Source organism: Salvelinus namaycush, chromosome 28 (genome assembly GCF_016432855.1).
Source record: "Salvelinus namaycush isolate Seneca chromosome 28, SaNama_1.0, whole genome shotgun sequence".
NCBI classification, from domain to species: Eukaryota; Metazoa; Chordata; class Actinopteri; order Salmoniformes; family Salmonidae; genus Salvelinus; species Salvelinus namaycush.
This window is the reverse complement of record NC_052334.1, coordinates 7,371,471-7,383,522: the sequence shown is the minus strand read 5'-3', so window position 1 is coordinate 7,383,522 and position 12,052 is coordinate 7,371,471. Positions and strand designations below refer to the sequence as shown.

General features: G+C 44.1%; 1 protein-coding gene across 1 annotated transcript in view; it reads left to right on the top strand.

The window, feature by feature from the left end:
* txlnbb (taxilin beta b) overlaps positions 1-11,703 on the top strand; it is a 29,459-nt gene extending 17,756 nt beyond the window's left edge. Inside the window, exons 4-10 of the mRNA XM_038966959.1 lie at positions 2,812-2,982; positions 4,679-4,873; positions 7,090-7,209; positions 7,454-7,528; positions 7,684-7,776; positions 10,552-10,647; positions 10,952-11,703. Coding sequence (XP_038822887.1) covers positions 2,812-2,982; positions 4,679-4,873; positions 7,090-7,209; positions 7,454-7,528; positions 7,684-7,776; positions 10,552-10,647; positions 10,952-11,569 — 1,368 coding nt within the window. The 3' untranslated portion in view covers positions 11,570-11,703. The remainder of the gene's footprint in view (positions 1-2,811; positions 2,983-4,678; positions 4,874-7,089; positions 7,210-7,453; positions 7,529-7,683; positions 7,777-10,551; positions 10,648-10,951) is intronic.
* Positions 11,704-12,052: the final 349 nt, after the last annotated feature.

Sequence of the window (12,052 nt, the reverse complement as noted above, 5' to 3'; positions counted from 1 at the left end):
CCATGCCCCAGAGGTAGTGCTGATCCATGCCCCAGAGGTAGTGCTGATCCATGCCCCAGAGGTAGTGCTGATCCATGCCCCAGAGGTAGTGTTGATCCATGCCCTAGAGGTAGTGCTGATCCATGCCCCAGAGGTAGTGTTGATCCATGCCCCAGAGGTAGTGTTGATCCAGACCCCAGAGGTAGTGTTGATCCAGACCCCAGAGGTAGTGTTGATCCAGACCCCAGAGGTAGTGTTGATCCAGACCCCAGAGGTAGTGTTGATCCAGACCCCAGAGGTAGTGTTGATCCAGACCCCAGAGGTAGTGTTGATCCATGCCCCAGAGGTAGTGTTGATCCAGACCCCAGAGGTAGTGTTGATCCAGACCCCAGAGGTAGTGCTGATCCATGCCCCAGAGGTAGTGTTGATCCATGCCCCAGAGGTAGTGTTGATCCAGACCCCAGAGGTAGTGTTGATCCAGACCCCAGAGGTAGTGTTGATCCAGACCCCAGAGGTAGTGTTGATCCAGACCCCAGAGGTAGTGTTGATCCATACCCCAGAGGTAGTGTTGATCCAGACCCCAGAGGTAGTGTTGATCCAGACCCCAGAGGTAGTGTTGATCCATGCCCCAGAGGTAGTGCTGATCCATGCCCCAGAGGCAGTGTTGATCCATACCCCAGAGGTAGTGCTGATCCATACCCCAGAGGTAGTGCTGATCCAGACCCCAGAGGTAATGTTGATCCATGCCCCAGAGGTTGTGTTGATCCATGCCCCAGAGGTAGTGCTGATCCATACCCCAGAGGTAGTGCTGATCCAGACCCCAGAGGTAGTGTTGATCCATGCCCCAGAGGTAGTGTTGATCCATGCCCCAGAGGTAGTGTTGAGCCATGCCCCAGAGGTAGTGTTGATCCATGCCCCAGAGGTAGTGCTGATCCATGCCCCAGAGGTAGTGCTGATCCATGCCCCAGAGGTAGTGCTGATCCATGCCCCAGAGGTAGTGTTGATCCACACCCCAGAGGTAGTGTTGATCCACACCCCAGAGGTAGTGTTGATCCACGCCCCAGAGGTAGTGCTGATCCAGACCCCAGAGGTAGTGCTGATCAATACCCCAGAGGTAGTGCTGATCAATACCCCAGAGGTAGTGCTGATCCATGCCCCAGAGGTAGTGCTGATCCATGCCCCAGAGGTAGTGCTGATCCATGCCACAGAGGTAGTGTTGATCCATGCCACAGAGGTAGTGTTGATCCATGCCCCCATAGGTAGTGCTGATCCATGCCCCCAGAGGTAGTGCTGATCCATGCCCCAGAGGTAGTGTTGATCCATGCCCCAGAGGTAGTGCTGATCCATGCCCCAGAGGTAGATCCAGACCCCAGAGGTAGTGTTGATCCATGCCCCAGAGGTAGTGTTGATCCATGCCCCAGAGGTAGTGCTGATCCATGCCCCAGAGGTAGTGCTGATCCATGCCCCAGAGGTAGTGCTGATCCATGCCCCAGAGGTAGTGTTGATCCATGCCCCAGAGGTAGTGTTGATCCAGACCCCAGAGGTAGTGTTGATCCATGCCCCAGATGTAGTGTTGATCCATGCCCCAGAGGTAGTGTTGATCCATGCCCCAGAGGTAGTGTTGATCCAGACCCCAGAGGTAGTGTTGATCCAGACCCCAGAGGTAGTGTTGATCCATGCCCCAGAGGTAGTGTTGATCCCATGCCAAAGAGAAGATTTTGCAATTTTATAACTAATTTCATGCAATTCTACTTATTTTACCATGGGATGGAGAGGAAAAGCTTCTGTTTTACAATACATTTCCTGCAATTCTGCACATTTTGCCAAAGGGTGGTGTCTTGTCTTTACTATCCTTAAATGTGAAGACTGTTATTTCATCAAATCAATTCTCTATGTGTAATTATTATTACGTGATTAAGCTAATCATGTAAACTTTCAGCAACTAGGAAGTCGGGGCACCAAGGCAAATGTTGATACTCTCTTCAGATATTTTCATATCTTTTCGAGTACAGTCTTCTATTAATGATTATTAATCTTTAACTTCCGTCAGACTCATTCCAAATGTCGTAAAATTGTTTTTGGGGACCTTCAATGCTGCAGAAATGTTTTGGTACCCTTCCCCAGATCTGTGCCTTGACACAATCCTGACTCTGAGCTCTACGGACAATTCATTCGACCTCATGGCTTGGTTTTTGCTCTGACATGCATTTTCAACTGTGGGATATTATATAGACAGGTGTGTCCCTTTCCAAATCATCTTTCCAAATCATGTCCAATCAATTGAATTTACCACAGGTGGATTCTAATCAAGTTGTAGAAACATCTCAAGGATGATCAGTGGAAACAGGATGCACCTGAGCTCAATTTCGATTTTTTTTAGCAAAGGGTCTGAATACTGAAGTAAAAAAGGTATTTCTGTTTTTTATTTGCAAAAAATTCAAAAAAACTGTTTTCACTTTGTCATTATGGGGAATCGTGTGTAGATTGATGAGGAAAAAAAGTCTGTAACGTAACAAAATGTGGAAAAAGTTAAGGGGTCTGAATACTTTCGGAATTCACTTTTTACTACATAGATTTGTTTTGTTTGTGAAGAGGAAAAGTAATGTGTGTTCGTGTCTTTGTGTGTGTGTGTGTGTGTGTGTGTGTGTGTGTGTGTGTGTGTGTGTGTGTGTGTGTGTGTGTGTGTGTGTGTGTGTGTGTGTGTGTGCGTGTGTGTGTGTGTGTGTGTGTGTGTGTGTGGGTGTGTGTGTGTGTGTGTGTGTGTGTGTGTGTGTGTGTGTATGTGTGTATGTATATATATATATATATATATATATATATATGTATATATAGCTGGATGAGCACCGGGGTGACCAGAAGCAGCTGAAGTGTCTGCAGAAGAAGCTTCTCCAGGTGATGAAAGAGAAGGACCAGCTCCAGAGTGAACACAGCAGGGCTGTTCTGGCCCGCAGCAAGTTGGAGTCCCTGTGTAGGGAGCTGCAGAGACACAACAAGACCCTCAAGGTGAGCCTCTCATTGTAGCATGATTTACACTACATGACACTACACTACAAAAGTATGTGGACACCTGCTCATTGAAAATCTCATTCCAAAATCATGGGCATTAATATGGAGTTGGTCCTCCCTTTGCTGCTATAACAGCCTCCACTCTTCTGGGAAGGCGTTCCACTAGATGTTGGAACATTGCTGCTGGGACTTGCTTCCATTCAGCCACAAGAAAATGAGTGAGGTTGGGCACTGATGTTGGGTGATTAGGCCTGGCTCGCAGTCGGCGTTCCAATTCATCCCAAAGGTGTTCGATAAGGTTGAGGTCAGGGCTCTGTGCAGGCCAGTCAAGTTCTTCCACACCGATCTCGACAAAGCATTTCTGTATGGACCTCGCTTTGTGCACGGGGGCATTGCTATGCTGAAACAGGAAAGGGCCTTCTCCAAACTGTTGCCACAAAGTTGCAAGCACAGAATCATCCAGAATGTCATTGTATGCTGTAGTGTTAAGATTTCCCTTCACTAGAACTAAGGGGCCTAGCCCAAACCATGAAAAACAGCCCCAGACCATTATTCTCCTGGCATCTGCCAAGCCCAGATTCGTCCGTCGGACTGCCAGATTGTGAAGCGTAATTCATCAATCCAGAGAACGTGTTTCCACTGCGCCAGAGTCCAATGGCGGCGAGCTTTACACCACTCCAGCCGATGCTTGGCATTGCGCATGGTAATCTTAGGCTTGTGTGCGGCTGCTCGGCCATGGAAATTAATTTAATGGAGATCCCGACGAACAGTTCTTGTGCTGATGTTGCTTCCAGAGGCAGTTTGGAATACGGTCGGGAGTGTTGCAACCGATGACAGACAATGACAGACAATTTTTATGCGCTATGTGCTTCAGTACTCGGCAGTCCCGTTCGGTGAGCTTGTGTGGCCTACCACTTCGCGGCTGAGCCGTTGTTGCGCCTAGACGTTTCCACTTCACAATAACAGGACTTACAGTTGACCAGGGCAGCTCTAGCAGGAATGAAATTTGACCAACTGACTTGTTGGAAAGGTGGCATCCTATGACAGTGCTGTGTTGAAAGTCACTGAGCTCTTCAGGAAGTCCATTCTACTGCCAATGTTTTTCTATGGAGATTGCATGGCTGTGTGCTCGATTTTATACACCTGTCAACAACGGGTGTGGCTGAAATAGCCAAATCCACTAATTTGAAGGGGTATCCAAATACTTTTGTATATATAGTGTGCCTCAGTACCCATAACACTCTGTGTAACATGTCCAGGGTGAAGCTCTCCTCTCACTGACTAGTACCGCCAATCAGAATTGTATCAAATACTACTTTGAAATACCTGAACTGCTATTGGTTTACTTTGCCCTTTAAAATGGAACCAATGGATTAGCCTTGAATGTTCAAACTCCAAGCTAAATCAAGCGCATCTCAAATACTTTTACATATTTATTTGACCTGGGTCTGATGCAACAACCAGTGGCCCTCACTAAGTTAAAATTATATGGCAGGTGTAAGGTTAGTATGTGAATACACTGTCTGTGTATTCACTCCTTACATGAGTTTGTCTGGGAGTCCAAATGGCACACTTTTCCCTATGTAGTGCACTACTTTTGACCAGAGTCAAAGGTAGTGCAATACATAGGGAATAAGGTGCCATTGGGGACAAACCCTAATGGTGCATCATCCTGTATTCTATGATTGTTCAGGAGGAGACCCTCCAGAGGTGTAGGGAGGACGACCTGAAGAGGAAGGACATCACCACTCACTTCCAGAGCACGCTAACGGACATCCAGGTCCAGATCGAGGAGCACAGTACCCGCAACACCAAGCTGTGTCAGGAGAACAGCGACCTGGCAGAGAAACTCAAGAGCCTCATCTCCCAGTACGACGCAAGAGAGGCGGTATGGAGCCCTGTTACAAACTCTCTGGATCTTGTAGTGCAGTTTAAACTGAATGTGTTTACTTACAGTACCGGTCAAATGTTTGGACACAGGTTTTTGCTTTATTTAAAAAATGTTATACATAGTAGAATAATAGTGAAGACATCAAAACTATGAAATGACACATATGGAATCATGTAGTAACCAAAAAAGTGTTAAACAAATCAAAATATATTTGAGATTTGAGATTCTTCAAAGTAGCCATCCTTTGCCTTGAAAACAGCTTTGCACACTCTTGGCATTCTCTCAACCAGCTTCATGAGGAATGCTTTTTCAACAGTCTTGAAGGAGTTCCCACATATTCTGAGCACTTGTTGGCTGCTTTTCCTTCATTCTGTGGTCCAACCCATCCCGAACCATCTCAATTGGGTTGAGGTCGCATGATTGTGGAGGCCAGATCATCTGATGCAGCACTCCATCACTCTCCTTGGTAAAATAGCCCTTACACAGCCTGGAGGAGTGTTGGGTCATTGTCCTGTTGAAAAACAAATGATAGTCCCACTAAGCGCAAACCAGATGGAATGGTATATCGCTGCAGAATGCTGTGGTAGCCATGCTGGTTAAGTGTGCATTGAATTCTAAATAAATCACTGACAGTGTCACCAGCAAAGCACCCCCACACCATCACACCTCATCTTCCATGCTTCATGGTGGGAACCACACATGCGGAGATCATCCGTTCACCTACTCTGCGTCTCACAAAGACACGACGGTTAAACCAAAAATCTCAAATTTGGACTCATCAGACCAAAGGACAGATTTCCACCGGTCTAATGTCCATTGCTTGTGTTTCTTGGCCCAAGCAACTCTCTTCCTCTTATTGGTGTCCTTTAGTAGTGGTTTCTTTGCAGCAATTCAACCAGGAAGGCCTGATTCACGCAGTCTTCTCTGAACAGTTGATGTTGAGATGTGTCTGCTACTTCAACTCTGTAAAGCATTTATTTGGGCTGCAATCAGAGGTGCAGTTAACTCTAATGAACTTATCCTCTGCAGCAGAGGTAACTCTGGATCTTCCTTTCCTGTGGCGGTCCTCATGAGAGCCAGTTTCATCATAGCGCTTGATGATTTTTGCGACTGCACTTGAAGAAAATTTTCCGCATTGACTGACCTTCATGTCTTCAAGTAATGATGGACTGTTGTTTCTCTTTGCTTATTTGAGCTGTTCTTGCCATAATATGGACTTAGTCTTTTACCAAATAGGGCTATCTTCTGTATATCACCCCTACCTTGTCACAACATAACTGATTGGCTCAATGCATTAAGAATGAAAGAAATTCCACAAATTAACTTAAAAAGGCTTACCTGTTAATTGAAATGCATTCCAGGTGATTACTTCATGAAGCTGGTTGAGAGAATGCCAAGAGTGTGCAAAGCTGTCATCAAGGCAGATGGTGGCTACTTTGAAGAATCTCACATATAAAATATATTTTGATTTGTTTAACACTTTTTTGGTTACTACATGATTCCATAGCTTTGATGTCTTCACTATTATTCTACAATGTAGAAAAATAGTTTAAAAAAAAGAAAAACCCTTGAATGAGTAGGTGTGTCCAAACTTTTGACTGGTACTGTCTATTAACACGCAATCACACATGTATTTTAAATAGCGTTTTTCATTACAATGATAATCTCAAAGATGCTTTAAAATAAAACAAATGTTACAATGTTAGTATTAAATTGTACACAACTTTTTTGTCTCTTTCTAACATCCATCGCACACACTTCACATCACACACACTTCACATCACACACACTTCACATCACACACACTTCACATCACACACACTTCACATCACACACACTTCACATCACATCACACACATTTCACACACTTATATTCAATTCAATACTCAACTGAGATAGAAACCCATCATGATTGAACACAACAGGCCCATGCAACAATAGGGGTCACTGTGTGACAATATAAGCTTGCTCCTCCTTGAGTCAAGGGCATGCTCAGTTGTTAATTTGTCTCATTTCTCATTATTGTTAGTGTCTGATGAGCTTGGCTCGGTTATGGATGTCAAAGTTCACCTTTCAAGCAAGAATGATACCACTAAGAATACACCAATGATACAAACCAGCCCTTGCCACTCTTTTACTGTGGAAACGTTGTGTAAAATGTGTAGTGTTTGTCTCAGTGAAAGTGATCCAATCTACCTCTTGTTACCTCACAGAACCTGGAAAAGGTGTTCAAACATAGAGACCTGCAGCAGAAGTTGTTGGAAACCAAACTTGAACAGGCAAACATGATCATTGCTGCGGGAGAAGAGAAGCACAAGCGAGAGAAAGACCACGTAAGTTAGCATCTTACAGCACTTGACTGACAATAGATTTGACACAATTTACAATATTTTATTTTCAGGTTATATTGACTATGAGAAGAGTTTCATCACATACAGTGTATTCATATACTGTCTATTATTGAAGATCAGTGCATGGAATAAGCTACACACATGAAAAAACATAATGGAAAAATGTTATTCAGTGACAAGGCAAAGAATTCACAACTGATATATTTTCATTTGACATTTTTTGAAGTTGATAAATAAGGCTGCACGGTCGCAGGTGAAGGTGCAGATTCTGAAAGAACAAGAGGAAGGGATGCAGGCCCAGGTAAATGGAGACTGTTTCTTTATCTCTGTCTGTCTTCCCTCTCACTCTCTCCCACTCTGTCTCCGCTCTATCTCTCTCTGTCTGTCTCCCCTACCCTCTCTCTATCTTTTTTACATACTGCTGCACAAACTTAACTTTCTAATTACTCCCTCCAGATTTCCATGTACTCTGAAAAGTTTGATCAAATCCAGGGGACTGTGTCAAAGAGCAATGGAGTGTACGCCAGCTTCAGACAGGACATGGAGAAGGTAGCCAAAGTCTTACTCTCAGTGTATATCCTATAGTGATGACCTTATGTATAATCTTATATGAGACCAATGGTGTTGCCATGGCACAAATACATTCCATTTATTTATACCATGGCATTGTTGAATACTAATATCTGATTGGCTCTAAGGGCATTCTAGAGCTTGCATTATTGAAGTGACAATGCCCGAGAAGCTGATGTTTGGAAGATATTGGCATGGGTTACCAACATATTCAAATAATAATTGACATATTTTCATTACAAACGTTATTTTTATGAATTTATTCATACTATTTCATCCAAAAGATATAGTCCCGACTCACAAATGTAGGTTTGTTACCAAAGCCGGCTGGTCGTTCGTTCTATCGGTACGGTTGCCAGAGACTCGACCCAGTCATCCAGTCTTTTTGTTCTGTATCTATTGACGGGACCCAGTCGTTCGTTCTAAATGTTACATTGCCATACTGGCTGGCAACGTTCTCATCCCTTGCTTGCTAGCTACTTACAGTCACGTAAAAAAGTGCAGCCAGAAAAAAAGCTAAGTAGCTGCATTTGCATTTGTTTAAGCTGTTTTCTAGTGACATATATTTGGGTACATCCATAACAATGAGATAATGAAGCGTGATTTCGGCTGGCATAGAAAATCTGCACACTTGTCTTGTTCAGGGGAGCTATCCAACAACACAGCAATCCCTTCAAACTGAAGCTGAAAAGACTGCAAACTAGCTGCACTTTGTTTTGTTGAACCTTTTTTCAATTGACATTTCTTTGTTTATGTCCATAAATGAAGCCAGCTGATTCATGATTTTGACTGGCTGAGAAACGCTGCCTGCCTGTCTGTCTCGTCCCAACACGTTCATTACTATGGGACAGCTGGAGTTGAATATTGAAACAATGTTGCAAATGTCGGAGAGACAGACAGTAAGGTTTATACAAATTTCCGCTGTTGAAAACTAAATATTAGTCTAAAAGAAATGTGAGATAATGTCTAGATGCTTTTTATAGTGGAGATCAAGTTTATAAATTCCCTGGATGGGCTGATGAGACAGTGGATTGCGCAGTCAGATCCAACAGAGTAAATAGACATTTTAACATCATATATTTAACCGGGGGTAACTTGTGGAATAGACACCGGCTGGAATGTGTTTTCTTAATAAAAAAAATATCCAATTGGTAGTTACAGTCTTGTGCCATCGCTGCAACTCCCCTACGGACTCGGGAGAGGCGAAGGTCGAGAGCCACGAGAGCCTCCGAAACATGACCCTGCCAAGCCGCACTGCTTCTTGACACATTGCTCGCTAAACCCGGAAGCCAGCCTGCACCAATGTGTTGGAGGAAATACCGTACAACTGTTGTTGACCGAAGTCAGCATGCATGCACCAGGCTCACCATAAGGAGTCACTAGAGCGCAATGGGACAAGGACATCCTGGCAGGCCAAACCTTCCCCTAAGCCGGACGACGCTGGGCCAATTGTGCGCCGCCTCATGGGTCTCCTGGTCACAGCCTGCTGCGACACAGCCTGGGATCGAATCTGGGTCTGTAGTGCCTTACATGCTGACCACATCGCCCGCATCGCGTGCGAGCATTGCAAAAGAAATGTACACATACATGCTATTCAATTATTGCACCCACTTGGTTCTATTTGTGACGCTTGATACGCGGCAAGTCCCGCCTCTCCCATCTCCTCATTGGTTTTTAGAGATTACTAGAAACAAACCCAGTTTATCCATTTATCTGTTTATTAATTGTCAGAGTAGAGGACCTTGTGCATTTCAGGTAAAATAACAACCCAATGTTTATATCCCAGGACAAATTAGCTAGCAACAGCAAGCTAGCTAGCTAAATTGCAATACATGTTTAATGCTTTTCAACATGTCCCCAAATGAATATAGTTGGTTCAGAGTTTGTTTTTGATATTTCAACCTGCGTGTCCTGATCGAGTCTGGTGTGGGTGGGCAAAATCAACATGTGCGCGATGTGAGTGGTCTGGTCAGCATGTTAGACCCAGAGGCTGGAATGCAGTTTTAACCTTACAGCATTCAGGATTAGACCCACCCATTGTATAATACCCATTTTAAACTGGGTGGTTCGAGCCATGAATGCTGAATGGTTGATAGCGTGGTATATCAGACAGTATACCACGGGTATGACAACGCATTTATTTTTACTGCTCTAATTAGGTTGGTAACCAGTTTATAATAGTAATAAGGCACCTCAGGGCTTTGTGGTATATGGTCAATATACCACACCCTCTCGTGCCTTATTGCTTAAATAAAGCACGGTAGATGCACGGTAGGTGGCTATAGTTCATTCTTACATGTTCAATGTTTGAGCTGCTTTTGAAAGCAAAAGTCGAATTGAAAACATTATTGGCATTGTTGAATTCGATATTCATAATAGCAAGCTAGGACAGATGGTTTGGTTAGCCAAACTAGCAAGTCTGTTTGTTCGGTAACCAAGGCAACTGACAGTTACTGTCGTATCTAGTAAACTTGCTAGCTACTTCAGTTGATGTTTAACAGATTTCTACCTGCAAATGATCACATTTCTAGCTGCAAATGTGTTAAATTATAGCCATTGTATAACAGGGATAATCAACTCTGGGCTCTATGCGTTCTCTGGAAAATAATGCAACTCCGTGCAAGGTTGGTTGAACTCTGCAAGCGTGTCGTGGAACACACCTTCCACGTCCTTCATTATTTTCCATAGAGCGCATAGCCCCCTTGTTGATTATCCCTTACTTTTCAATTGAACTGTCATTTTTTTGTCTTGTAGATGTCCAAGAAGATGAGGAAGCTGGAGAAAGAGTCTATCCAATGGAAAAGCCGTTTCGAGGGCTGCAACAAGGCTCTTATCGATATGCTCACAGACGTAAGATACCATACACATTTCACCCATTTTTTGTAATACTCAGTGCTCTTTTACGTTCACCCTCTATCAAAGACATGAAAGACAAACAAGCAACAAAGACTTAAACATGACTGTAGATCTTCTTTGACTCATGGTGGAGATAGTGTTTGCGTACCAAATTGTACCCTATTCCCTGGTGCAGTGCACTACTCTTGACCATAGCCATATTGGCTATAGACACCAGATAGGGTATAGGAGGACTTTTGTGATGATGGCTATGATTTATCTTGACGAATCTCACCCTGTATCTTTTTACCCCATTCAGAAAACCTTGAAGGAGAAGGAGTTTGAGCTGTTCACCTTGAAGACTCAGAAGCTGGAGAAACTGTGCCGGGCACTGCAGGAGGAGAGGAACAGTCTCTCTCATAAGCTCCAGGAAGCCAATCCAGCGGCTGCCACCAGTGTAGCGGAGACAAAAGAGAAGGAGAATCCAGAGGTACCTGCTACTGAAAAGCCCAGTGAGACACCCTCTGAAAAACCCAGGGCTACTGAAACCTCTGTTCCTATAGAGACCCCCGCAGTCGTAACTCCTGCTACTGAAAATCCCGCTCCTGCAACCCCCCTGACCAGAGAGCTGGCTGACCTGAAGGCCCAGAAGGCCCGTCTACAGGAGATTCAAATGTCCTTCACCCTTTCCAACGTCGTGCCGCCTGAGTTCTTTGACAACGAGGAAGAGGAGGAGACCACCACAGAGCCACATGGACAAACTGAGGCCCCAGAGGCCAGTAACGAGGCAACCAAGGCCCCAGAGAAGAATCACATAGAGGGGTGTAACGGAGACAAGACGACAGAGGAGACCACCAGTCCATCTTCTTCTGCCGTAGCAGCTGAAGAAGACGAAGCCCAGGAGCAGAGAGATAGGGATATGGAGTCAGTTGACTAGACTGACTAAATTAAAGCCCAGTCTTTCAGGCACTGATGATGCAGCTTCTAGCCAACATAGATTAAATGATTATTATTGTACGTGATTACCAAATATGTTTACATACAATAAAATACATTGATTATTATTCACCACCAGCCTCTCTGTGAACAAGAAAAAGGAAGCTGAGGAACTATGGACGAGAAACTACCAGTAAGACATCTAGTATAGCTACCTTTCCTAATGAGAACCATTGACTTTGAACGTAAACACCTTTGTGAGATCAACTTTATTAGAGCCAATGCATTTAGTAATAATCAACTTTATCTCATTCATCACATTATATTAACCTTTGAACAGCACATACAGAAGTTACACAGATTATCTACTGTTATTGCTCTCTATCTCTCTCTACATGTAAGGAAATGCGGAATGCTGTTGAGGACTTTATACAGCTGGGAGTAGGCTGATATACAGTACCAGTCAAAAGTTTGGACACACTCA